The sequence below is a fragment of the Lampetra fluviatilis genome, chromosome 11 (assembly GCF_964198595.1).
Source record: "Lampetra fluviatilis chromosome 11, kcLamFluv1.1, whole genome shotgun sequence".
Classification (NCBI taxonomy): Eukaryota; Metazoa; Chordata; class Hyperoartia; order Petromyzontiformes; family Petromyzontidae; genus Lampetra; species Lampetra fluviatilis.
In genome coordinates this window covers 7,306,624-7,334,496 of record NC_136285.1, presented here as the reverse complement: position 1 = coordinate 7,334,496, position 27,873 = coordinate 7,306,624, and the positions used below count along the sequence as shown (strand labels likewise).

General features: G+C 46.4%; 1 protein-coding gene across 2 annotated transcripts; it reads right to left on the bottom strand.

The window, feature by feature from the left end:
- Positions 1-443: 443 nt before the first annotated feature.
- MCM10 (minichromosome maintenance 10 replication initiation factor) lies at positions 444-27,873 on the bottom strand. 2 transcript variants are annotated; one of them, XM_078860877.1, is made up of 20 exons: positions 27,838-27,873; positions 26,801-26,869; positions 25,407-25,799; positions 25,124-25,192; positions 24,608-24,721; positions 23,597-23,828; positions 22,662-22,827; positions 21,984-22,151; positions 20,682-20,798; positions 20,148-20,353; positions 17,482-17,588; positions 16,205-16,324; positions 15,144-15,261; positions 5,717-5,966; positions 4,982-5,120; positions 4,363-4,484; positions 3,331-3,444; positions 2,789-2,937; positions 2,266-2,308; positions 444-1,698 (listed from the first exon to the last, which is right to left on the bottom strand). In XM_078860877.1, the coding sequence occupies exons 2-20, from the start codon at positions 26,805-26,807 to the stop codon at positions 1,615-1,617; spliced, it is 2,718 nt and encodes a 905-aa protein (XP_078717003.1). In that variant the 5' UTR covers positions 26,808-26,869; positions 27,838-27,873; the 3' UTR covers positions 444-1,614. The 2 variants fall into 2 exon arrangements, with proteins under 2 accessions (XP_078717003.1, XP_078717004.1); XM_078860878.1 differs by lacking the exon at positions 27,838-27,873 and adding an exon at positions 27,727-27,820.

Sequence of the window (27,873 nt, the reverse complement as noted above, 5' to 3'; positions counted from 1 at the left end):
TTTTTTGGAACGTTAAAATACTCGCATTTTTTTAACATTTCACCAGTTTTTACTGTGCCCATACACATGCGAGTTTAGCAAATTTGATCCTTAAAATTCCACACTACATTGGCAAATTCTACACCACAGTGGCACACGAAACACCGTGTGCTCAACATGTGAAGGTGATAAAGAGCCCCTTGTCAAGGCTGCTTAAACTGATGGGGCAATGCTAGTGGCGAGCAGCTATTACAACTGGCACAGCCAGTTGAGGCAGTGGTGCTGCTACTGTCTGGATGTGTGTATCTCACTGCGCAAGGTCACTTAAGGCTGAGTAAATTTTAAACCTAAACTAGTTCATATAGCCAATGGTCTGTAGTTAGATAACAGACAATATAATTACGTTAACTTACCAAAATTAATTTCTGGAAATGTTAGCCCTGAAAGAAACACCTGCATTTAACAGCTAAAGTATGATAAAACAAAACCTATGAAATACGTATTGGTTAACTTTAGAACATTTATTCATTAAAGTACAAACACCACCAGTGACCTGCACCCAATAAAAATGTTGACTTACACCGCATGCCTAAAATCTGGAAATCAGGGTCAAAGACATCTTAAAAGTAACTTTCAATGCATTGGCAATTAAATGCTTACTTCAACGATAAAAAACCAAGCTCCAATATTTGCTACGTTCCAACCAAAATATCAAGCGGCTTTATCCACAGAAATTGCATTACAGCACACACTGGAATGTACCAATAAAACACATTGCAATTATTAATCAAATAGAGGTACAACCAGCATGATGTATAATAAGATGGTGACCAATACATGGTTTTAAGAGAGCAATGATTTAATTAATCGGTAGCCATGCAAACATTTTTAGAATGTATACATACAAAATACTAATATAAAAGTCAATGGGAAAATTATTTGGGGAGTTTGATAATTTTTCACATTTTCAAATCCAAATAAATGTTATGGGTTTTCCCACATAAAAAATCCTAATTGTTTTAAAATTACAGTACTTAAGACACTACATAAACACAAACATGTTACTTCCAAGGATAGTAAAGCTATTATTTACAATTACAATGCTCCCGCCAAGTATTTATAAGTTTTTTACCGGGCCTTTCATACAGCGGAAGCTTCACACGCTACACTTTTGGTAAAATGATGGCTTACATCATAAAAAAGAGTAACAGATACACATTGTTAGCTTCATAGCACGGTGGAATTCCTATGACAAGCATCATGATTGTGCACCTATTTGGGCAGGCACAACACACCAGATGGGACGGTGGGACCAGCACCCGCACACTCAGCTGCTTTTCACTCCCGATGGCTGATGTCAATACAGTGCAGTGTGGAAATGCATGCAACCACCAGTGGTTGACAGTGGCCCTGATAAAAGGAATGAAATGGGGGCCGCCCCTGTTCAATCGTTACCATCTTTGTAGCCCAGCACTTGAGCCCCCTCCAACCCTTGAGGCTCAGTACAGAAGCACTGTCTCCACACTCGATAGCCACACACCGAACTAAAAGTTCAACGGTATTGAACACTTGCCGGGAGAACATCATTGATGTCAAAGTGTATCATCCCATCTTGGAAATTATCCCTGCAAACACTCAGGCCAAGCTGTTGAGAAACTTTGCCTGCTCTTCGCCACGTGGCAACAAGGTCTCGGCTCCGATCTTCGGCCCCTTCCTCTCCTGTGCGGCAGACACACGAAATCACAGTCACTGTCTGGTACATGCCCACGGAGACCAATATAGCAAGCAAGAAGTGCCGGGGGAGAATAATTCTAATTGATGGATTACATGAGAAACAAACATTCAAGTAGGATGAACCACCACCATCAAAGTACTGATTTGCGGCAGGTATTCAGCCACCAAGAACGTTTCAAATGTGTTTGAAGGAAAACATCTCAAACTAGTAATGCAACAACTGTTGTCAATCCTCCAAATGTTGTTGCTAACCTTTCGTTCGAAATCCTATTACCGCAAATTGGCAGTTGAGAAAAAACAGTAGACACTTGAGGTTCAAAAATTACTGGGAGGCTATATCAACAAAATTAATGATAATCTGAAAATGTTCACTCACCTACGATTTTTATCAAATGGAGGTAAGAGTTTACTTAATAAACCATCAAGACAGCAATACTATCGAAACACTAAAAACGAGTTGTTTATTTTTTTATATAAAGTAGGGCAATCAACCTGTCAAATCAAAGAGAAGTCTTAATTGTGTGGGTGTCTCATGCATTCTCATTCACAAACCTTCAACATTGAGTCCCTTTCCCATTTGAACTGCCCACAGTTTCTGCAAGATGACAGCACATTTTCACTTGATTAATATTTGAATTAAAATGTTCGTACAAGTACAAAATGAAACAATAAATCTGGCATAAAAGCCACAGCATACACAGTGATTAAAGTACCCACATTAAACACTCGTAGCACTGGAAAAAAACCACAGCACAAACACTGCAGAGAGTGCAGCACACATGGTACATAAACACACAGGGAATGGAACACACTGAAGTGCACACGGAACACTGGAATAAACCACAATCGACACAACCACATACTATATCAAGTTACAGCATATGCAGAACTGGGACAAGCCATAGTACACACAGCACCAGGAAAAACAGCTCAAGCAAACAAACAGCACTGGAACAGTAAAGTGCACACACACAGCCCTGGAAGGGTGAGCACACACACACACACCAGCAGTGGCATAGTGTTCACAGAGCACTGGGGGAAGTCACAGCCAGCACACGGGCCACCAGGCACGTACTTGCAGTGTTTCTGGGGCAGCCTGTCGAGCGACACGGTGCGGTGGCTGCACTGGCCACAGCGGAAGAATCGCTTGACGCCGTCGTGCCATGACAGCGTGTGCATCTGCTGCACGCACGTCTCCAGCGCCTTGTAGTGCGTGTACTTGCACTGTGGCGAGAGGGGACAGGGACGACAGGGGACACAAGGAAGATTAGGTTTAAATACAGTTTGCGGAGCTCGTAAATATGTCATTCAATGAAGTGGCTAACACAGTAGCAAATAACTGAGTTGGCAGCAAGGAGATCCTGGGTTCAAATACAGTTGCCAGTAATTAATATACATTTTCAAGTGTAGTGAGTTGGTGGCCTAAGCTGTAACACAATGCTCAATTAAAATGCAATTGTATTCTAGATTTGAAGCTTTCGTGACTGCAAGGATTCATATTCTTAGGTTTTTTCGGTAAAGTCACGTACCTACGTGACTTTACCGAAAAAACCTAAGAATAGAAATACAATTGTAATTAAAAAACTTTTGTAAAAAAAAATTTTGATGATTCTACACCTGCTTGCAGCTCACAACACGGCACTTTTGTTCCTTCAAGTTCTTCATCTTCTCTTCCATCTGCTCCTTCTTCTCCCGAACGTTGAAGTACTGCTCTTGTAGGTCATCCTCTGCCTATGGGTGTGGATAAACATACCGCCAAATAGGCAAAACACCGTGGAAGACGCTTATTCAAACGAGGACGATGGCAATTATTATGACAGGCAAGCAGATACGGTGACAATGACAAATGGGGCTACAGCAATACAGGGAAAGGAGATGCAAGGGTGCTTCAAAAAAAATGTTAACACTTCTGAGAATTTGTAACAACAAGAAATGTGCCTCCGGGCTCTGGAGGCCACCTGAAGAAGATTCCAGGCATGTGTCGACAATGATGGTGAACAAGTGGCGACTCTTTTGACTTTTTGAAGCGATTAATATACATTTGTTAACATGTTACAGTGTATTATCCGTTCTTTTTCCATTAAAAACGATAGTCCTATATAAGTGTTAACAATTTTTTTGAAGCACCCTGGACTTATATTCAGGTGAAAAGGTATCAAGGGACTTCCACAAAACTACACGGCTATACTAATTAACAGGCATATAGACACGTACACAAGTACAGGAGTGATATTGAGGCAAAAGGGCACGTGAATTTATTTTGCTTGGATATCATTGGCAAGTGACTACACAGATGATCTACGGGATAAACAAATTATATTCTCTATTAATTTGCAATAACGTTTACAGCAATATGGTGGCCTGTGCCATGAACTGGCAGGCTGCCGCCTTGTTAAATAACTTAATTACTACTAATTAAGATGCACCTCCAATTAGCACGGTTGGCTATGTACGGTGCGAAAGAAGTTTGACATACATACATATTAACTTTTTATAGCATCCTATTTAAGGCGACCACAACAAATGAGACACCAACAGCCGCCCACACACCCATGGGGTCATCATGAAAAACTCAAAAGACAACTGGGTCCGTAGCGGCACCGCGTGCACACCGATCACGCAGCGACGGCGTCGCAGCCACCCACGCACCTGCCGCACTTTATCCGAGTGCTTGGACCGCGCCGCCAGCAACTGCTGGAACTCGGGTGAGTTAAAGAGCTCCGAGTTCCGCCGTGCTCGCTTGGAAGCCGGTTCCTGACCGCTTTGCTCTTCTGAGAAACAACAGCCACGGGGGGAAAAGAGAGACTTGAGTTGAGCCAAGCGGTGCCACAAATGGTTGAAGCTAAGTGGATTTGACGTGCGCAACGAGTTAATTTTCCATCAGCTGACCAAAACACCCCATTCATGTGGGTCTCAAAGTCCAGGTGGGGTTATACCATATATGCTTCAGATTATAAGCAAGTTCTGGAAAGTAAGTCGCGCCTAAAACTTTCGGGACATTTTTTTTAAAAAAGGAAAATTGTATTAATCGAGAGATTATGGGTGCTATGGGAGAGCTGATGCCTGGAAGATTACGCATGCACGGCTTTAAAATGGGGAGAAACACGTCTTCTGGAAAATTATGCTGGATAACTAGATTAAAACCCTTCTTCCGGAAGGCAACATATTCCACTCCCCAACCTGCCCCAACTTTAGCCTTAACATATAGGGGGGGAAAATGCATATTATTATTATTTGGAGAATCTTTCGCACGGTTACTCTTCAGTACCTGGGGAGGAGGCGGTGTCCTCCTCCGTGCGCTGCAGGACGGCTCGCACAGTCTCCCCGGCCACCTTCCGCTTCACAGCGTTGGGGTTCTGCTTTTCCAGTTGCTTGCCATTGGCCCGCAGCTTATGCACAGCAGCCAGCTGCGACCAGCACGTGTGCTCATTATTCATCTTAACTGATAAAAACAATCCAGCAGCAGCTGTGAACATAAGACCACATCTCCACCATTTCTAATAAGAGATTTGGGCCATTTGAGGTTGAACTGATACCCGATGCAATTGTTGGAAGAATTGTGTAGTTTCTCCCATTTATTGGTAAGAAAAATCACCACTTACTTGCCAATTGAATTCCCTTTATATATTCAGCAAAGCCTCAAATAATCTCAGGACACTGTTTTTAAAAAGGTTTTGCATGAGGACATTTGGCAAATTCCTTCAAAAACAGTGTTTGCCTGAAGTAGAGAACTAAACATTGTTGTAATGTTGTAATAAAGTCGACCAACACCCAAATGTCCAGGGAGATATGTTATCTACTGACCACCCCATAGCCTTGCAAGTTGGAAATATCACAGCCAAAAATGACATTCCCCGATGCACAAACCACGCCCGCAATGCGCCGCAATACTGGTGTGTGTCACCACCCGGCGTTTTCCACTGGAACTGACGGCGAGTACGTTTTTTTTTAAATGCATGACCAGTGCCGTCAAGAGTTTGGCGGGGGGGGGGGGGGTCCTCACCTTTTTCCTATCGGCGTTTGACGCTCGCTTGTTCGGTTGTGGAGGCGAGTCAAACAAGAAAACCTCGTCCCCATCTCGGAGTCCGCTGCCGATGCGCGGAGTCCTGACCGAGGTGGATGGCGAGGGGATCGGTGAAGAGGATATGCTGCCACCTGGCTCGGGTCTGACTGGCCTCTCCGTCGTGCCCGTCGGAGTCGCTGGGTTTGCTTCGGGGCGCGAAGCAGAAGGGGCATCTGCGATCTGAAGAAGCCTGTACACGTAAGAAAAAAATATATATTTTGTGAATAATTAATAAATATAGTGATTGTTAGCCAGTTTAATAAGCTTTATAATGACCGTGCCAAAGTGCCAAACTGGTACCATTGCGATCCTGCATTCAAACCTCGAGTCTCTCTCTCTCTCAAGGGACTCATAATACTCATGTCAGCTACAGAGACATTGGAGGTTGAAGCCCCGATGCTGGGTATGTGTCTCCGTCATTTTCACTGGGCTCAATGTTCATGCAGCAATAATCTGCTTTATGTGAGAGTTCTGGATAGGTCTTTACCATACAATTCCTTATACATATGAAGTATTGGAAAATGACGGCAGGAAACTCCTTGACGGGAACACACTTCTTTTATTAAATCTTGACTTGTAACAATACAACGCGTGGCCTCTCTTCTTCACAATGCGCTTCTCTTGACTCTGGATTCTGTGCTGCCGGCTCTCTGTGCCTCGTGTAGACTCCGCGCCTCGGCTACACTCCTCTCTCGCCTCGTGTAGACTCTGCGCCTCTGCTACACTCTCCACTCGCCTCGTGTAGACTTTGCATCTCTCTCTCTGGCTACACCGTATGCATACTCGGCTCGTGTAGACCTTCCTCTCTCGCTGGCTACACCGTATGCATACTCGGCTCGTGTAGACCGTTCTCTCTCGCTGGCTACACACTATACATTACTCAGCTCGTGTAGACCGTTCTCTCTCGCTGGCTACACACTATACATTACTCAGCTCGTGTAGACCGTTCTCTCTCGCTGGCTACACACTATACATTACTCAGCTCGTGTAGACCGTTCTCTCTCGCTGGCTACACACTTATACCTTACTCTCCTCTACTCTCCATTACTCTCCTCTCCGGGCTCTATCTCTGCACCTTCGTCTTCATTCTTAGATGGTTCCACTTCTGCCCCTGCTCCTCTGTGCATCACCTTATATACCCCTTCTTCCCGGGAGACGGAGCGGATGCGGACCTCAACGTCGGCACCGCTCCTCAGTTACCCAATCCCCACGCGCTATCCCTACGATCCGGTTCCGCTCAGCGCGTGTTTCCACTCCCCGACCAATCACACCGCGCTGCTACCCGATCACTCCCTCTGGGCGCGTCACCGGCACACAGCCAATCAGCAGCACTACCCCCACCCGCGCACTGACGCCTGCTCCTCCCCGTCAGCGCGCGTCACCACACACACATCCGTACATACGCGCTGGCACACGACATATACACCCAGCGCGTATCACCACTACATCACCCCCTCCCACATAGCTCGCAGCCGGCCCGGCTGCTAACAACAACCAACCGCGACGATAAAACGACAACCAACAAAAAAAAACCCCGTAGCCCCCCGAGTGTGCCCCGTAACATAACACAATAACAACAAGAATAACTATGTACAGATTGACAATGAACCCGAAAAGTCAACAATAACACGATAATTCGAAACGAACGCGCCCCACGTCCCTGCGACTACACGCAGTGACGAGGCGCTCCAACTGCCCCGACTCCTCACGAGGCAGGTCATGCAAAGTAGCACGACCTGGCGCGAGTCCGTCTGGCTGGTCCATCGTATGGGGCGGGACACTGACGACCGTCCGGCGGTTCCGGCTGCTCCAGACGGCGCGGAACGGGCCTGAAAGGGCCGGCCCCGCCGCGGAGATCCGGCCGCCGGTGATCGGCAGCTGTCAGTTCCGAGACACCTGGGAGCAGATCAGGCGAAAATACGTGTGGATCAGGCAGAGACATTTCCCCCTCTGGGTCGCCGGTCACGTCACACGCCCGGCCATCACGACACAAGGGGAGGCCATATGGAGGCGAGAACGGTTTCAGTCGGGAGGGGTGAACGTACCACCGGCGCTTTCCCCACTTTATCTGAACGCACTGGGGCCGTGCAACGCGCACGACCTCCACGGGTCCCCTCCACGGTCTCAACAATTTAGGCGACGTAGCCAAGGGTGCCTGAGGGCAATGCAGCCAGGCCCTGTCACCTGGTTTCCATTCGTGCATGGACACCTTCCGTGCCCGCAACCGTTCATTAGCAATTTGGCGAGCCCGCGAATTAAGCCGCGCGGCCTCCCTCGCCTCTGTCAGCTTGTGAATATTAAACTTAATATGTTCTGCCAAATTAGAATTAGTTCGTGGAGCGGACAGGCCAAGTTGCGTTTCTATTGGCGGGTCAGCTTCCCGACCGTACATCAAATAGAATGGGGAAAACCCCGTAGCTGCATGGGGGGCCATTCTATACGCGGCAAGGACTCCCGGGACCTGCAGGTCCCAATCTACATGTGCCTCGCACACCTGCTGGCACAGCATGGAAGTCAAGGTTTTGTGGAGTCTCTCCACCATCCCGTCAGTCTGCGGGTGGTACGGGGAGGTACGCACCTTCTTGGTACCCAACAGATCGCACACCTCTTGCAACAATTTACTCGAAAAATTTTTACCTTGGTCGGTCAGCAGGCGTTCGGGAGCCCCCTTGTCCAGGACATAGCCCTGGACGAAGGCATCCGTCACAGCCGCTGCCGACTGGTTAGCGAGAGGCCACGCCATAGGCCATCGGGTAAAGTATTCGACCCCCACTAACAAATATTTATTCCCTCTCGGCGTGACTGGGAAGGGCCCCAAAATATCGAGTGCAACGAGCTCGTTGGTACGCGAGACCTGAATAGATTGCAGCGGTGGATTAGCTGCCACGGCCGGTGGTTTACGCCTGGCGCACTCAACGCACCCCTTCAGAATATGCACCACATCACTTCCCATTCCCGGCCAGTAATAGTCACGCTGAAGCAGGGCAAGCGTCTTGTTAACTCCCAAGTGCAAGAGGCGTTCGTGTGCCGCCAAGACAACCCTCCCCCTCACAGCGGAAGGCACCACGAGTGCGTTCCGCCGGGACAAACTGTCCCATTTCAATAACACGCCCCGCTCAAGTACATAGGAGCCGGTACGCTCCTGGTCCCCCTCGGGACCCCCAACCTTGCGGCGCAATGCTAGCAGCGAGCTGTCCGCCATCTGGAGGCGGCCCCATTCGCTGAGCGACAGCGAGAGCAGCGAGTCCCGACCCTGAGAGGCAGTGGAATCATCCCCGATCGGTGCGCCCGCTGTCGCAGCCAGTGCCCCCATCTCCCCCGCAAGCGTCGGTTTACAGCGCGCCGATCCCGACAAACACGCGCATTCATCACAAGGCAACAACCGCGACAAGCAATCGGCATTCGTGTGTCGCAACCCCTTACGGTACGTAGTCGTAAACTGATAGTCCTGGAGGACTTCCAACCAACGCGACAACTGGCCCGAGGGCTGGGCGACCCTCAATGAATACTGTAGCGCCGCGTGGTCCGTTCGGACTGTAAAGTGACGACCATAAAGATATGGCCTAAACTGCTGCACAAAAAAAACAATGGCAAGCAGCTCGCGACGGGTGACACAGTAGCGCTGCTCCGCCGGAGACAACACCCTACTACCGTAGGCGACAACTCTTTCGACACCCCCAACGACTTGGGATAGCACCCCCCCAATGCCCGTGTTGCTAGCATCCGTGTCCAGCAAAAAGGGACTGGCAAAATCGGGATAACACAAGGGTGGGGCACCCACCAAGGCGTCCCGGAGGGAGCGAAACGCGGCCTCCTCCTCCGGTCCCCATTTGAACTTCACTCCCTTCGCCGTTAGAGCGTGCAAGGGTTTTGCAATAGTGGCGAAGTGCTCAACGAACCGCCGATAATAAGAAGCAAACCCGATGAAACTACGCACGTCGGAAACGGACGTAGGTGTCGGCCACGAACCGACACAATCCGTCTTCGCGGGATCGGTGGAGATCCCCGAAGAATCGACAATGTGACCCAAGTATCTAACGGACCCACGAAGGAGGTGACATTTGGCCGGTTTAAATTTCAACTTAGCCGATCGCATTCGCAAGAACACCCCTCTCAATCGCCGGAGGTGTTCCTCAAACGTTTTACTGAAAACAATGACATCGTCCATATAAATCAAGCATGTATCCCACTGCAAGCCCGACAAAACCAGCTCCATAAGTCGCTGAAACGTCGCTGGAGAGGAGTGAAGTCCCATGGGTAACCGGTTAAACTGGAACAGCCCCCCTGGAGTCCGAAATGCTGTCTTAGGTTTCGACTCTTCGTCGAGCGGCAACTGCCAAAACGCCGATAACAAATCAAGAGTCGAAAAATATCGCGCACCAGACAATGCATCGAGGGACTCATCCATCCTGGGGAGCGGATACGCGTCAGCCACAGAGATCTTATTCAGGCGACGGAAATCAACGCAGAATCGCAGGGACCCGTCCTGCTTCTTAACCAGCACAATAGGCGCTCCCCACGGGCTAGAGGAGGGCGAAATAATATCGGCTTCTAGCATATCGTTAACAGCCGACTGAACATGTTCCTTCTCCACGGGACTCAGTCGGAAGGGATTTAGCCTGACCGGCGCCGCATCGCCCGTTTCAATGTGATGGTGCAACAAATCCGTGCACCCAATGTCATACTTATGTTTACTGAATACATCAGAGAATTCAATGAGCAACTCGCGCAGCGCACCCAACTGCGCCGCCGACAAATCGTCCGAGGCGGCACATAACGAATGGACCCACTCAAGGTCTTCCCTTGGCTCAACGTTCCGCGCGGGGCTCGAGCCCACCTGCGCAACCAACCCATCATCCCCAGGGACCTGCGCCGCGTGAGCCAGCACGGTGCCCTGCGGAATGACAGCTGGTCGCGACCCCGCGTTCAAAACCATCACAAACGGATCCCTGTCAGCCCGCACCAAAGTGTGAGCCACCGATAAATCAAGACCCCCGACAGCCTTGTTAGAAGGACCCAAAAGCATACTCTGTCCCGAAGCCTCCCTCACCCATGGTTTCCGCAACCGGAGGGGAATCAACATCTGTGAACCCGGGGGCACTTGCACTGTCTGCGTCGCCACCGCTTGTATCGTAGCGCACGCCGTCCGAATGTCAGTAGGGCCCGTCAAAAATGAAATCCGGCGACCCGATGGCAGTTCAATGCATCGTTGATCGATAAGAATTTTAATGGGCATTTTAGCCAAAAAGTCAGTGCCCAAAAGACACGGAACTGCCAAAGAAGACGAAACGAAAACGGGTCCCGACAATTTGATATCTCCAATGCAAATGGACGCCCTAACCTGACCGATAATGCCCAACGATCCCCCATTAGCGGCGTAAAATGGCACATCCACTGGAAGCAGCGGACGACATTGGACCGGAAGAATATTATAAATGAGGTCCGATATAATAGTTGCCGATGCCCCCGTGTCCACTAACACCCTAATCTCAACCCCATCAATAGATCCCGTAACAACGGACGAACCCGCCGAAGCAGCCACAATTCTATGCCCCAATTCCGCCCATTCAATGTCTCCCTGGTCCCGGCCGAACCCCCCTCGCCGAACCGAATCCCCGAACCTTAACCGGCCCTCCTCCGCCGCAACGCGGCGTCCCATGTGTGCCGAATAAACAGGCCGAGCGTGTGAGGTGCCGCGACTTGCCGGGGATTGTAGAGATGACTTGGGCTCTCGGTCGTCGTCCAGCCGAGCTCCCATGGCGCGCTGCCGCGGAGCGCGGCACCCGGACGCCACGTGGCCCCGGAGGCCGCAGTTATAGCACGTGACGAGGGTCGGAGTAGATCTTGGTTGCTCCGACTTTCGGCCCGATCGCAGAGGCGACCGGGCCCCCGGCCTCCAGTCCCCTGGTCGTCCCGTGGCGAACGCCTCCTCTCGTGGGCTGACGACTTGGGGTTCGGCGACCACCAAACCCGGGGCTGCGACGACAGCAGCGTTGCAACCAACGCCTTGCTTCCGTTGTAGGGCCTCGTGCGCTTGAATACTCGTGGCGACTCTCAAAGAAGAAATATCAATCTCGTCAGCTGTGTTGATAGGGACCCCCAGGTCCTGCGCCAACTTGAGCAGCTGCTCCAAAACCATCGCGTCTTGGCCCTCCTCGTCCATCCGAGGGAACGCCGCATCAGCAAGAGCCAGCAACGCCGTGCGATAGGCCAGCGTGGTCTCCGTGGCCGCTTTCCGTCTTGCGTAGAACTGATGGCGGCACGTAGAGGGAGGCCCGTAGACCCTGGCCAACAAACCCAGCGCATCCTTCAGCGTGGAGCGGTCCGACTTCCGTGCAGCCCTGAAGGCCGCGAGCGCATCGACGTCCAGCATGGCGGGCAATGCCCGCAGCGCCGTAGCATCGGACCACGCTGACATCTCTTGATGCGCCAAAAACCTTCGCTGAAATTGGCCCCAGTCTCCGCCTTCCGCCTTGAAGGCTGACAACGTGGGCAGGCGCTGCTGAAAAATGAAGTCATCCGCCTCGTGGTTCCTCTCCGCCTGTCCGTCGGTGTCTAAGATGGCGGCTCCAGCAGCAGACGTAAGATGGCGGACCCCCTCGCGCGCTGATGACGTCGATGCGCGCGCTTGGGAACCCACCACCACGTGGCGCTCGCCGTTCCCGCCAAAAGTAGGCCCAGGCGCAATGGCGGGAATCCCCCATTCGTTTTGGCGGGAATCTGCGGGGCGACCTTGTAAAATGTCCCCCACCGTCCCCGCTCCTCCCGACGAGCTGATCTCCGCCAAGATGGACGCGGCGGCGAGCAGCAGCTCCGCCAGTCGGGAGTGCGCCTCACGAAGCCCGGCGTCTGTCCCCGGTCGCTCGGCCGGCGCCGTCGACGGACCCTGCAGCGTGGGCAAGTCCTCTTCCTCACCCCCCGCCACCAGCGGCCCCGAGTCGTCCAGGTCTTCCTCGCGGTCAATCCCGTGGGTCCTACGGGTCTTCCTCGTCTCCATACTTGGAAGCCCGTTTCACTTCTGACGCCAGATGAAGTATTGGAAAATGACGGCAGGAAACTCCTTGACGGGAACACACTTCTTTTATTAAATCTTGACTTGTAACAATACAACGCGTGGCCTCTCTTCTTCACAATGCGCTTCTCTTGACTCTGGATTCTGTGCTGCCGGCTCTCTGTGCCTCGTGTAGACTCCGCGCCTCGGCTACACTCCTCTCTCGCCTCGTGTAGACTCTGCGCCTCTGCTACACTCTCCACTCGCCTCGTGTAGACTTTGCATCTCTCTCTCTGGCTACACCGTATGCATACTCGGCTCGTGTAGACCTTCCTCTCTCGCTGGCTACACCGTATGCATACTCGGCTCGTGTAGACCGTTCTCTCTCGCTGGCTACACACTATACATTACTCAGCTCGTGTAGACCGTTCTCTCTCGCTGGCTACACACTATACATTACTCAGCTCGTGTAGACCGTTCTCTCTCGCTGGCTACACACTATACATTACTCAGCTCGTGTAGACCGTTCTCTCTCGCTGGCTACACACTTATACCTTACTCTCCTCTACTCTCCATTACTCTCCTCTCCGGGCTCTATCTCTGCACCTTCGTCTTCATTCTTAGATGGTTCCACTTCTGCCCCTGCTCCTCTGTGCATCACCTTATATACCCCTTCTTCCCGGGAGACGGAGCGGATGCGGACCTCAACGTCGGCACCGCTCCTCAGTTACCCAATCCCCACGCGCTATCCCTACGATCCGGTTCCGCTCAGCGCGTGTTTCCACTCCCCGACCAATCACACCGCGCTGCTACCCGATCACTCCCTCTGGGCGCGTCACCGGCACACAGCCAATCAGCAGCACTACCCCCACCCGCGCACTGACGCCTGCTCCTCCCCGTCAGCGCGCGTCACCACACACACATCCGTACATACGCGCTGGCACACGACATATACACCCAGCGCGTATCACCACTACACATATTTAAAAATCTATTTCATAAATGTCTACTTAAAATAGTCTATATAGGTAGGCTTAAATAATAATAAAAGAATAAACTTTTCTATAGCTGTCGGGTTTTTTTGCAAACCTATACTGATATTTTATCCAAAAACATGAATAAAGGGAAAAGGCCCAACATCCTAATACAGCATCCTCCTTTTTAAGTCTTGATGCTCACTGAGGCTTTCCTGGACAAATAAAAAAGCTTATGTCTCTGCTGCCTAGCTAAATCCCATTGATAAATGTGTGGTTAACCTCAAGGAAAATTTTACTGGTAGGAACGAAGTGGACCAGACCACCAATAGATTATATCGTCCGTCCGTCCGTCCGTCTGTCCGTGTATCAACATCGCCCCCTACTGCAAACACTTGGCATGACCCTGTCCGACAAGATGGCCGCCCGCTCCCCCTGCGATCTGTGAATTAAACAAGATGGCCGTCGCTTCCGGCGCCTCACGGCGAAACTTTTTGATCGACTGACTATGGGCGAACTCATTTATTCTGGTGGGTGAACAGTGGCGGGGAGGGGTGGAGGAGGAATTGATGATAAAAACAAACTTGCACCATCGTTACAGCTGCCGCGACGAGAGATGTGGGAGGAGAAGCGGCGACCGCTGCCTTGCAGGTGAGAGGTGCGTGTGTGTGTGTGCGCGTGTGTGCGCGTGCGTGTGTGTGCGTGTGTGTGTGCGTGTGTATGCACGTGTGTGTGTGTGTTTGCGTGCGTGCGTGTGTGCGTGTGTATGCGTGTCTGTGTGTGCGTGTGTGTGTGTATATGTGTGACTGTGTGCGTGTGTGTGCGTGCGTGTGTGCGTGTGTGCGTGTCCGGCCCACTCGAGCGGCGTGATGAATGGGCGCTATTGGGCTTCGGATCGTTATTCACGGCGAACTGGAAGCGTAGCAACACAACTTCATTACGTGTGCGTGTGCGTGCGTGCATGTGTGTGTACGTGTGTGTGTGTGTGTGCGTGCGTGTGTACGTGTATGTGCGTGTGTGCGTGTATGTGCGTGTGTGTGTGCGCGTGTGTGTGCGGTCGATATCCCTGTACCGGTATTAGTATTATTCCTACCAGCCCACCCCGCAGGGTTCTGTTAGTTTTAAACCAATTACTTTTTAAAAAAGCCATTTTATTTAAAATAATTGCGCACTTCGGTTTGGTGGTTCATGTTCGAAGTGTACTGTGACCCTCAAAGGAATGGCACCGTTCCTGTGGTCGCCCCAGGTGATACGTGGATCAAACAAATCACTCAAAACCACATAGTATGGCAGCAAGAGCAGTTCATGCGATTTCTGTCGCAAGAGGTCATACGCTGACTAAGCACGAGGAATTAATGCATTGTTAGGAAGAGAAGACATGGCTGTGTGGCTTTGGACGCACTTGGCTTCTCGGTCCTCGCTGCGCTTGCGACGGGCATCCTGCAGTCCCCTCTTCTGCTGCCTAATCAGCTCGGCTGCAGATATTGACTGCACGTTGGCTCTCGGCTTCCCGTCAGCACCTTGCTCCGCACATACGAACAGCACACGTGTGTGAACGCACGTCGCCACAGCTGCAAACGGCCGAACATTACGCACTCAAAATATACAACTGCCGTGTTGTGTGTGTGCGTAAAATGATACTGTATGGCACGTGTGTATAAAATGTGCATGTATTATGCAAGAGAAAATGTACAGATATAACAAGAATATAATATAAAAAATAGCTCATACACTGTATTTTATGTTTCTAGTAACCCTTGCTAGCGACTGAATTCTAATATTTGTCTTTTTCCCGAAATGTATCCCGATTGTGTGATTGGCTTCATGTTATGTGTCGCAGTATCAATTCCGACATCTTGAGCAGAGCAAACCTTTGTGAGAGAATTGCCCACTAAAGTAAATATCAGAGCTGAGATATTTTCAGGCAGCCTTTGGTTCCACCAATAGGGGGCAGCATTTTCCCACTTGTCCTGCCACCGACAGTAATGTTTGATGCGTGACAGTTAAACTGATTCGTTTAAATCTCATAGTTGACATTTAGTCAAATTATGTACACTCAAATGTAATGTGATAATTTGTTTGTGCAGTCACTGATGACTGGGCGGAGACCATCAACTCACAACATTTCGAGAACCCAGATTAATAGCAGGCAGCTGTCTGGATTCACACCCAGGAACTCAGCAGTGCCAGCTCAGCTGTCTGACCTCTAACCCACTAAGGTTGCGGTTCCAACATTAGCACAATCTTAGGTTGGTAGTACACTTTCCTGCATCTCACTATCAACATTGTTTTCATCATCCTTTGTGTTTCAGTGTGTATGCAATATACATTTTAATACAAATATATGCCTGCAGAGACCTTTGTAAGCAAGCAAGCATCGTTAAATTTAGAGGGCAAGTACTGTGAGACGTGTGTGTTTCTTTGTTTGTTTAAATATTACAGTATGGGCTGTGTTTTATTCACCTGTGGTGGAGGTCTGTACCAGATGCTTCTTCAGATTGAGTGCCCCAGGTGTGGGAGCCTTTAATAGGCCCTGAAAATCTTCTGAACAACCAGTCACGCTGCCACTGGAAGGAACCATACCTAGATGCCCAGTCAAAAACACACGCAATGCGTGCCACAAATGAGCCACAATACCTCGCTCATCTCGTCAAAGAGCATAAACCATCACGCGAACCCCGGTCATCATCGCAGCGGATTTCTGCTAACCATCGACCAAAGACCATCACTGCATCGCATGCTTTTAGATCCGCTTCTGCGACCATCTGGAACAAGCTTCCTTCTGATATTAGGAAGCCACTGCAGCTATGCAACTTGTAAATCTAAATTGAAAACTAATTTCCTTAGAATTGCTTTTTGCGTTTAGTTTGTTGTCCTTCCCCCGCACCTCCAACTAACACGGTTGCCTACGTACAGTTTGAAAGAAGTTTAAGATACATACATACAATCACATATCATAAAATCACTCAAGTGAGACACAAAGTAAATAGTCATACGACTCTCAATTATATTACAGGCAGCTGAGTAGCTAAGTAATGAACAATGTTATTTGAAGCAAATGGCTTCTCTTTAACCTGTCAATTGATATTTTTTCCTAAAGTTTGTCTTTTAAAGTGGACATTAAAATGATGTGATATGATCTGCAAAACAAAACCACTGCCATATAAAAAAAACTATATTTGAAATGTCAGCAAATACATTTCAATAACTTACCATCTTGTTCTATGTAAATACATTTTCCAAGTTCTTTATTGTAACAGGTCATGAATAGCAATGGTGTCTCACTTGTTTAAACTAAGATAATGAAGTGTAATTAGATTAATACTTAGGAAACAATTTACAGTAATACAAATAAGGACAATAAATGGTCTGGAAGCATGAACACAAGCCTCGTTAAATTTAAGGAGGTGTTAGATATATGTTCATAATTAATAGAATGGTGTAGAACAGAAAATATTGCTAGGATAGTTTTTTAATATGTAAGCAGAAAGGAAACTGCTAAATTAGCTGTATGTCTACAACATCAGCATTTCTAACCACACAGAATAAAAAGTAAAAAAGCTTTGCCATTCACTATTTAAAACTTTCAAGTGCCCAAATGTATTTTTTCAACTGAGTTTTTCCCCCAATTGCAGCACAATCCATGAATAGCACTGAGAAGTGTCTGTTTTAGTATGCGTTATGGAAGTTAAATAACCTACAGAGCGAGCAGTTATTATCCATGCGTGACAGATACTAACCCAAGTTCTGCTTTGCCTGCAGCAGCACAGCATCTGCGCCTCGCACCACGAACCCAGACAGTGACATCTGTGTGCTTTTGCTGCCTTTGGAAGGTGTGGAAGATGCACTGCAGAAGGTAAATACAGAATCATAATATTTATTTATACTGGAGAAAACCGATGAGCTATAAAGCTCTTCTTCTTCAAAGATGTCCACTCGGCGTGGGTCAGAACATTACAAAAACAAATAATACAAAAAGAATATAGGAGTACAACATATAGGAAAGTAAAGGCAGCGTGCAGTTGGCTCCATACAGTACGAAAGTTCAACATAAATACATACAAATCGCTAAAAAATAAACAAACTAAAATATTTTTATGTTACCAGGGAAAGCCCATTGAGCTATTAGCTTCTTTTCAGAAGTGACCCAGCCACAAATGAAAGCTCAACGAAGTGACTATCACATGGAAATATATAGCAGCCAAGTCTTCTAAACGCATGTTTCTCAATGTGCAAGGTCGGGATCGAACCCCCGACCTCCTGCATACCAGACGAGGAAGACAACATCACACCGGAAGGTAATTACATTAATGTAGCGTTTACAAGGGCGACTTAAAATTGATAAACTTTACTTATTATTTGTTTCTTTCGGTTAAGTCACGTCTAAAGATAAAACAATAAATTAAATTAAATAATAGAATACGACGTTTCGATTGCAACACAAGCAATCATCATCAGGTATAATGAAATAGCGACATAAAATCTAACCAGAAAACTATAGACAGACATTAGCAGACAGATATCACCAAGATACATAGCGAGAGCAACACATATGTATCTTGGTGATATCTGTCTGCTAATATGTCTGTCTATAGTTTTCTGGTTAGATTTTATGTCGCTATTTCATTATACCTGATGATGATTGCTTGTGTTGCAATCGAAACGTCGTATTCTATTATTTAATTTAATTTATTGTTTTATCTTTAGACGTGACTTAACCGAAAGAAACAAATAATAATTCCTGCAGTCACGAAAGTTCTAAAATTAAAACTTTACTTAACCTAAACTTTCACGACTATTTAGTGAGTATTAGATTTTAGGGAAGATTTTAATTTAATTAACAAAAGTGTGTGTCCTTACACCTTCAAATCTATCTTTGCGCCAGAATGATTTTTAGAAAACACCCACATGCCTTGTCAAATTGAGTACAGAAACAGTTTTTATTTGGTTTTACGTGAAACTGGCCTGGTAGCTCAGTGGTAATCGGAAGCTTGCACGCTCATATGGCTGAGGGGCGATTTAGGCCATAATATCTCTGGAGTTGATATCATGAGTACCAATTGTGGGAAAGTCAGTATTGGTTTTCCTAAATACCTAGATAGGTTGAACGTTCAACCTATCTACGTGACTTTACCGAAAGACCCAAAGAATATGAATTCCTGCAGTCACGAAAGCTTTAAGTCAAGATTCAGTATTGGTTGTCCAATGGAGAAAACTGCCCCACAATAGATATGTAAGCCAATGTAAACAAAATGAGCGCTGCTTCAATACTTATTTGTTCAGGAAATCACTTTGAATTCCGCACTATGGTTAGAGTGCAACTCACAATCTGAAGGATTCAAGTTCAAGTCCTCTTCAAGGGACAATTCAACAGATCAACCATCTATGCTCGATAAAATAAATGACTGTGAAAATGAAATTGGTCATTCATTCGCAAAAATGCTCTAATCATGGGAATGTAGAATGCGTACCACAGACATCGGGCGACCAACACAGATAAGCAACACCCTACGTGTTCCGTTCTTATGAGTGTTATAGTCCGAGCATTGTACTGTGGATCTCAAGAACCTGGGTTCAATCCCCATCAATGGATAAGATCCTATTCTGAAACTCACCCAGATTTAAGCAACCTCAGATGAGTATCTATTGCCATGTGCAAACATCAGCACTGGGGAGACACAGGAGGTATCGTGTGGTGCTGGCCAGAGGTGTGGACTCGAGTCATGTGACTTGGACTCGAGTCAGACTCGAGTCATGAATTTGATGACTTGCGACTCGACTTGGACTTGCATAACAATGACTTTGTCCCACCTATGAGATGTGGACTCGAGTCATGTGACTTGGACTCGAGTCAGACTCGAGTCATGAATTTGATGACTTGCGACTCGACTTGGACTTGCATAACAATGACTTTGTCCCACCTCTGGTGCTGGCCATACCATCTCCTAGTTTCCATTATAGATGTTTAATAACATCCTATAATAATAAAGAAAGGATACTGATTCGTGTCTGTGTATATACAGATTGCCTTTGACCAATTCACCTGCCAAGTACCCAATTTCATTATGACTCAGCAGCTAAGCAGAACCGAGCCTGGATATTGCTTGAATCGTTGGCCACCAATGCACAAAGCAGGGGTCAAAGGCTGCTGCGGGGCAACGTTGTCCGAGGGCGGTTCAGAAAAAAATATTGCTGGCATTGTAGACATCCGACCTTCACCAACTCGCAATGACCAGGGTGGAAAAGTATTGTCAAATAATCTCCACGACTCACAAAGCATGCTGGGAACTCCCTCATTCCGTAAGTGGAGTGACAAAACGGCTGTACAGGTACACGTTTTGTGCGCACGTGTGGACATACTGAGGGTAGGGTGGGACGAGACGTGTCCCCGCACGCTGTTACTCACACGCTGGCCGCGTAAGCGGGGGACGAGACTCCCCCGTAGTGGAACCCCTGCTGGCAGATCCTCTCCTTGAGCCCCAGGGCCCCGCGCCCTCGGCCCCGCAGCATCGTAGGCTCCCGGCCCGTGAAGCCTGCCTGCAGCTCGGAGCGACGCGAGCTCATTTTGCGGTACTGCGACTGCACGTGGAACTGGCAGAACTCGCCCTCCATCTGCAGGCAGGGGATACGGCGGTTAATGCCCGTACAAGCACGCGCAGACATGTGAAGTTGCGTATGAATAGGCAGTGGAGGTTAACAGCACTTTGTTATAGCGAGCCGCTCTAAAATGTAGTGACCCAAGTTCGATTTCTGCTTGTGATGCACATCCAGAAATCAAGATGTACTGCAGGGGTAGGGGTAACAGTATAAATAGTAAACGATGACAAATTAAGGTAAGATTTACATTTTTTTAAGATTTCAAATGGTTAACCTGCAAATCAATGCGGCTCAAAGTCCCAATGTTAATTTAATGGAAGGTGACGAGTGCGAGGGTCCGCACCAGGTTAATGAGCTGAGTGCAGGGGTCCCCGTTGCGTTTGGCTGCGCGACATGTGCCCAAGTCCTTCGCCTCCCCCATTAGCATCACCTTCTGGGGATGGTCCACAGAGATGGACAGCTACACACACACACAAGACATGCTCATTTCAAACATTAATTTGCAAAGGGAAAATTGACAACATTAGCACAAGAAGGAAAGAAAGCTCCAGCAGAATATTCAGAACTCAAAACGGCAGAATATGCTTGTAGCAGTGACAGGAAAAACCCAAACTAAATGTTGCCAGCATAAACACAACATTGGAACTAGGCGCGTAGTGATGCATTGATTTGCCGAGTAAAATCAATTGTTATGCTCATGATACATTCATCCAATCATTTGTATTGTATCATTATTTTAGATTCATATACTGTATGTTGAAAGTAACTGTTTTTTGTGACCGAGAGCCAACTAGAGGTAATACATTCACAAAAATGGTGAAGAGAATCAATTATTCAATAAAACTGTGACAATTCATCTATATGTTGGGTTGGTAACATGCTTACATGACCATCTACACTCCCATAAACAAAAGGAGAGTTATTTATAACCAATACTTATTAAGTAAACTATCAAAATACCACAAATGAGATCGTTATATTGCTTAAAAGTTTGACATTTTTATCGGTCACTAAGATCATATCAGTGCATTCCTACATCACTCCTCCCTACTGCATGTATGTAATGCTAAAAATGCTCTGAGTCTAGATTAAATGTTGGCATAAGCTCCATTAACAGGAGCATAAATTAAGGTCTCGGTGTGGTGGGTCCAGTAACATCCATGGACTGGTCATCACCTTTTACAAACCATTCCAACATTATTTGTTTACATTTTCCACCAATTCCCTTTTCCTGTAACATGTAAAGTACGTACCGATACTTGCCGTTTATAACACGGCCTATGTAACCGTGATTGTACCGAAGAACTGTAATGTAAAACATCTATACCCTCACATGACACCTATGAAATAGAGCCTAACAGAATATCGGGCCCTACCTGCTGAAATAAATAACATTAACTATAATGTGTTCTTTTTATCTGCATGAATTTCGTAGAATTTGTTTTTTAACCTTCCAGATTTCCCCTGTAAAAAAAAAGTTTGATTCAATGACCCGTGTGGTTATAACAGTCATGTAGGCAAGTATGCAAGTCATTCTGCGTCCAATAAAATCACATCTGCAGGAATAGAAGCCAACAGACACATAAACATCACGTGAATCTTAGCTTTCCATTGTACAAAAATAAAATATGCGTTAGCCACACACCTCATTGTATCCTTCCTTGGGCTTCATGAGGGTGGGGTTCAGGAGGCCCACAACAGAACCCTGGTCCGTCTTCCAGTGCTGCTTGTGGACTTCTCCAAAAAGCAGCAGTGACACAGACACCTCCATGTTCTTCAGGTCCATCAGACGCCACACGCTGAATGTCTTGCCCTGCGCATCATCAACGAGGAGTCAAGTTCACTCCCTTCAAGGCCAGGCAAAAAACAGCTCGAGTGTGTTATTTTAAACCAAGTTAGAGTTCACCAAGTGCTATATAGCCATTAACGTGTGTGTAGGCTGAAATGCAGGTAGCCCTTTTCATCTGTAAACTGGGTGCAACAACATATGGCATGTTTTTTACAAGTAAGACTGCTGCTGTGGTGCGATGTGGTTAGCACAAATGACTTGCAATACAGCAATTGCTGGTTCGATTTGATCTCCTGGCAAGAGGAAACAATAGGAAAATGTGTTTAAATTCTTCCGCCTTGTTAGTGTCGGGGCCAAGCTTAGGGAGCCTTGTGGATCAGAGCATGGAGGCTACTTCTGGGCTGACAGAGCCCAGTTTGCAGTGTTCATGTAAATGCATCATCAGTGCTCTGACATGGGCATCAGCATTAGCCCCACGGAAGCCACCCCATTCGTATGTTCTCTCAAGCGGTGCATGTGGTGGCGTGGACTCACGCTGCTCACGCTCTGCGGAGTGTGCTTGTGTACGATCACGCCGATGGTCACCCAGTCAATGTTATCCAAGCTATCGCGTGTGATTTTGTCTGGCAGCTGAGAGAGGCGAATCATACGCCGGCCGGCCATCCTCCTATCCATGTCCACAGACGAGATAAGAGGCCTCCTAAAAAAAACAACAGTGAAACTACTTTAACTTTCAAATCATCATAATAATCATCACAGCAATGGCACCACAAAGTTTCAGGAAATGAATCGAGCCGGCCTGGAGATATGAAACGAGGTTCTCAAATACTGAGATGTGAATTGTAAGGTAATGTGATAAGTATGTTGCATCATTAAGTTTCAGTATTACGGTTGGTACACTGTGCCATGCCAAACTAGGGTTGTTAAAAAAGAATGGCCAGGGTAAGGGAGCTCCAAACTACAAGGGCAGAAAGTTCACAAGACGTGCATCAAATCACACAATAAACGATATATTCTTAAATATTATATGTAATGGTTGACACGACCTCTAAAGCCACGAGAGGCTTATGGTGCAGCAATGTGTAAAAAAAAACACTTTTAGAATTGAATCACAACTAAAATGGGAGGGTGGAGAATCATTATGCCTCTGCCACCACGTATTACAAAATATGACTTCATATTGTGTCTCTTCTGAGTAAAATAGAGGGAAAGTAGATGAGTAAACCACTGGAACTGAATTGAGAGCTGTATGAATCAGTCAATCGACCAACAGATCCTGCTCACACCGTGCTACCATTTGACTTTCTGGCCACTGTACCAGCACTCAAGATTCTTCCGCTAAATCTCAAAACTTGGTAGCCAGAAAGCGTCATATCAGCATTCTCTCAGCAGCACCTGGTTATTGTCAAATGTCTGACAGAAATCTATACGTTTGTTACCCAGCGTTGGCATCCACAGTGAACACTCACCTAATCCGGTACCCGGAGTATTTCTCCACCTCCGTGTTTTCCTGCATCCCGCTGCTGCTGCTGCTGCTGGCAGTGGTAGGTGGACTCAGGGTGGTCGGGGCCTTCCGTTTCCCTGCAGTCGCACCACCTGCAGCGCTGGTGCTGGCGGTCACTGACATCGGGCTCTGCGGACAAGTGCCTGCTTGACTTGCAGTTGGTGTCTTTGTATGGTCCTTGGAGGCAGTAGAGCTCCCTGGCCATCACATCGTAGGTATTAGGCAACAGCGACCTCGTTTGAATGCAGAACCCCGCGTTAAATCCATCATGTCAGAATAAATACGGCATGATGGTACACTATGACTGCCCACACTGCTTATTTATAACAAAAACATATACAGCCCTTTACCAATCGACTGCTAAGTGAAGGCTGTGTTGGTCATGGGGGTTGTTTCACTATTTCATTATGCTGAAGTTGGAAGGGCCAAAACCTGTCTGAATAACACTTGCCATGAATGTCAGGTAGAATTTTTCTTTTAAAAAGCAATAATTTTGAACAGGTAATTTCTATGCATTGAGAAGTATAATTGGCACCTTGGAAAAAAATGAAAGGTGCTTATTAAGTGCAAATTATTCATTTATTTAATTACTATTTTGTCAGGATATATTTCCAAAACAAACGACTAAGCATAATTACAATATAATACTTTGCAATATCGGACAATCATATTATCGTGAACCTTATATTGTACAACAGCTCGTAGTATCGCCATACCATGCAAACACTTGCGAATAGACTTTTTATGCTGGTGTCACAGCACAATTAACAACATTGCAAAGTTCTCACAACTATATTTTCAAGAAATGAAACCTGCTCTTATTGAATTTTTTTTAACAAGGTCTTCCTTGCGAAAGAAAAAGCTTTGCAACAGGTGACCAACATTACAATTATGATGATAGTATTTAACTTTTAATACTGGTGTGGTCAGGTTGACCTGTCTCTTGTGAGTGACCAGTGCCATATCCCATGCTGACCTCCGCTCTTAGGCTGATGTGCGAGCCGGGACTTAGTTTTGACATGCGCAGTCTTGGCAGCTTCTGTTTTTTTGACACCGACTTTCCGCTGGGATGAAACTCCACTTGATGCCGCTACGATAAAAAGACGAGTATATTTCATCACAAAAAAACATGTAGTAGGCAACATCAGCAATTTAACTCGTTCACAATGATGAGCCGATTATATTCCGCTAGCCACAGAATTGCCAAAGTGCACCATCTAATGTTAACATGGATGTTAAAGACTGAAATTATTGGCTATAGTAGGCAATGTTGCATGTGTTAAATAACACAAAGTTACTTATAACTAAATTACAGGTCCAAAATTAATAATGGCTTATGTTTGTAAAGTTTCCATAATTGCTGCCACATATCTTTGCTTAACCTTAAATACCACAACTGGATTACAGATATGAATGCAAACATGTTTAAAAAACCAAGATTAATTTTTACATGAATGTGCATTGGTCATAAATAAGAGCCGTTTGGAAGCACCTGGTGGGGATGTCTCCTGCAGTTGCTGCTGAAGTCTCAGCACTTTCTCCTGCATCACACGCAGCTCCTCTACCGAAACAAACACATGGGAATAAAGGTGCAGTTGACACAGCATCATCGCTCCTTCGTGTAAAAATCTGCACTCACACACATCAATAAAAAAAATAGCAAAGAATTTCTCCCAACATTTCTTGGAAAATATTTAATATGCTCACATTTTGTAGTTCGTGACTGCTGTAGATTATTTTGATGTTAATAATGATAATTAGAACAATGCACGTACCAGCCAACTCTTCCTTGCTCTTCTCCTCTAGCCGCACGTTCTCTTTGCCGTCATCACAGCGCGGAGTTGAAACCGCAGACCGGCATGGAGCAGGAACATCACCATCAGCTTTACGGATGTCATCTCCACACTCCTCGGGTTCACCAATGTCAATGACCAAAGCATCGCTGTCCTCCGCATCATTGTCTTCGGCATCAAACAGGGCGCTCAGTTCAGCCTCAGTGCCATTGTTGTCACTGCATGGTGGATGGGGCCCTCCGCTGTGCTGAGCGTCATCTCCATCATCGTGGAGATCGTCTCCGTTGACCCGGGTGTCACCTCCGTCCACGTCATTGGAAAGCGGAGACCCCTCTTCCAGCAGCGAAGTCAGGACATCCAGATCCCCTTCGTTGTCTGCGAGGACACCCGCTGTCAGAGGTGGCTTGGCCGTGGATTCACATGACGTTTAAATATTGTGCTTATGTATACAGAACGGTAAATGGTGAAGGTGCAGCTCTGCAATTGCTTGCTTACGGCACTCCTAGCAAAAGGGTTTCCATTAGAGTCCCTCTAGAAAGTATATGGTCTACTTCTACGGGTGGACAGAGGTGAAGTGATTTAAGACACCTGCCCATTGTTACACGATAGCAGCTTTGCTCTTATGTATATGTTTTAAGGTTACATTGGTGAAATGATTGACATGCATGCACCTTATTTATAAAGAAATTACTTTATTGAGAGGGGTATTTAATTAAATCTGGTCTTTGGCTATACACTGCTGCATTTCCCTTAACCTTCTGACCATCTGGACTTTGATTACCAAGTAGAAAATGATGTATTAACTTGTACCTGAAAGAATACAGTCCTCATGCTAAACGTCTGTGCAGTGCATGGTATACAAGAAACCTTCTGCATTTAAGAGCAAGACGTAAACAAATATATCACATTTATCGTTATTACTGAATTTCAACATCAAATATAGAGGGCTGACATTTTGTGCAATGGCCCTTCTTCAGAAAAGAGGCAAAGTAAATAGATTTTAGTTGGTGGTCACACTTTACAGTGTGGCCCTGAGAAAGATGGGACATTTTAATAGAGTTCCAATGGTGTAAAATGCTTACCCCGAGCTCTCATACTCTGATGGTGCATTGTCTTTGAGATGTGCGCCTTTTGGCGTCATCTGGTCCAACCCATGTGAGACTAGGCTCTAAGGAAAGCTGTCTCGGGTGTAGACCAATCAACTTCAAGGACAGTGCACATTATTAGAGTTATGTTTTTTGTTTGCATTATGACTGCAGGTATTGTGGTCTATGTAAACATGACTCCTTGTAAAAAAGGTGTCAGTTTTGTTGCCAGATAGAAGGGTAAAAAAAAACAATTATAATACGAGAGAACTACATAGGAATTAAACATACCTTCCATGTTTATGGCAGTCAACGCCGCTTGTCCAGTTCACTCCACAATGCAGCAACTGCACTTAAACACTGCGTGTTGGAAAGAAATGAAGTGTAAGGAAATTAAACATTGCATTATTCATTTGCGAAGCTTTAAAACAAACATGCAAATTAACTATATGAATTTATGATTACTTCAACACGACACCTTTGAAGTGCACAATTCATACTTGACTGACCTGCAAGTTTGAGGCTGCTTATAAATTAAAAGGTGCATAAATATCCAGCATATATTATAATATACCTTTAATGTGTGAATTGTATGAATACTTGCAGCAGTGTACTGTACACAGTAGTCCACGACACCACACCTTTAGACGAATTATAACTTATATTATGTCCATGGCCAAACCATACGGGTATTTTGTATAGATTATAAAATGAGTAGTACTTCCAATGACTGCATTACTCTAAATTACACTGTATACATAGTATGCAGTTCTGTTATTTTAGGAGTATTTTAACCAGATTAGAACTCAGAGAGACCAAGATGAGTCCTCATTTGCGAGTGACCCAGGTCACAAGAATGAACTTCTACTCCTGAAGCAACATATACCAGGAATATGCAACATTATGTAATGTACGAAGTAGCGATTCGCTACTTAATTAAACTGCATTGTAATTAATTGTTTACGACTGTAAGACGTTATAACACATTTAAAGTTCTTTATAATCCAACACAGCATCACGACCACCACGAAGTGTAGCTCTTATCCCACCCAGTAACAATTCTCAAACAAGAGTTTTAAAAAATATCAACAAATAATTTAAACAAAATTATTTACAAACAACTTTGACCACAATGCAATGTACCGCGCGAACCACTGTACACAACCCACAATTTAAAACAACGCACACACACGTATTAATCAAATACTTGGAATTACCATCTTTACACTGGCACGTTAACTAATCGTACGTTTGAAACTTAATACTTTTTAAGATTTAAAAAAACACAAAAATTAAAGCGCGAATCGTTAAAGCCACCGCCAACCAACCTTTGACGAGGGGCCCTGCTACATTTACCAGTCCGC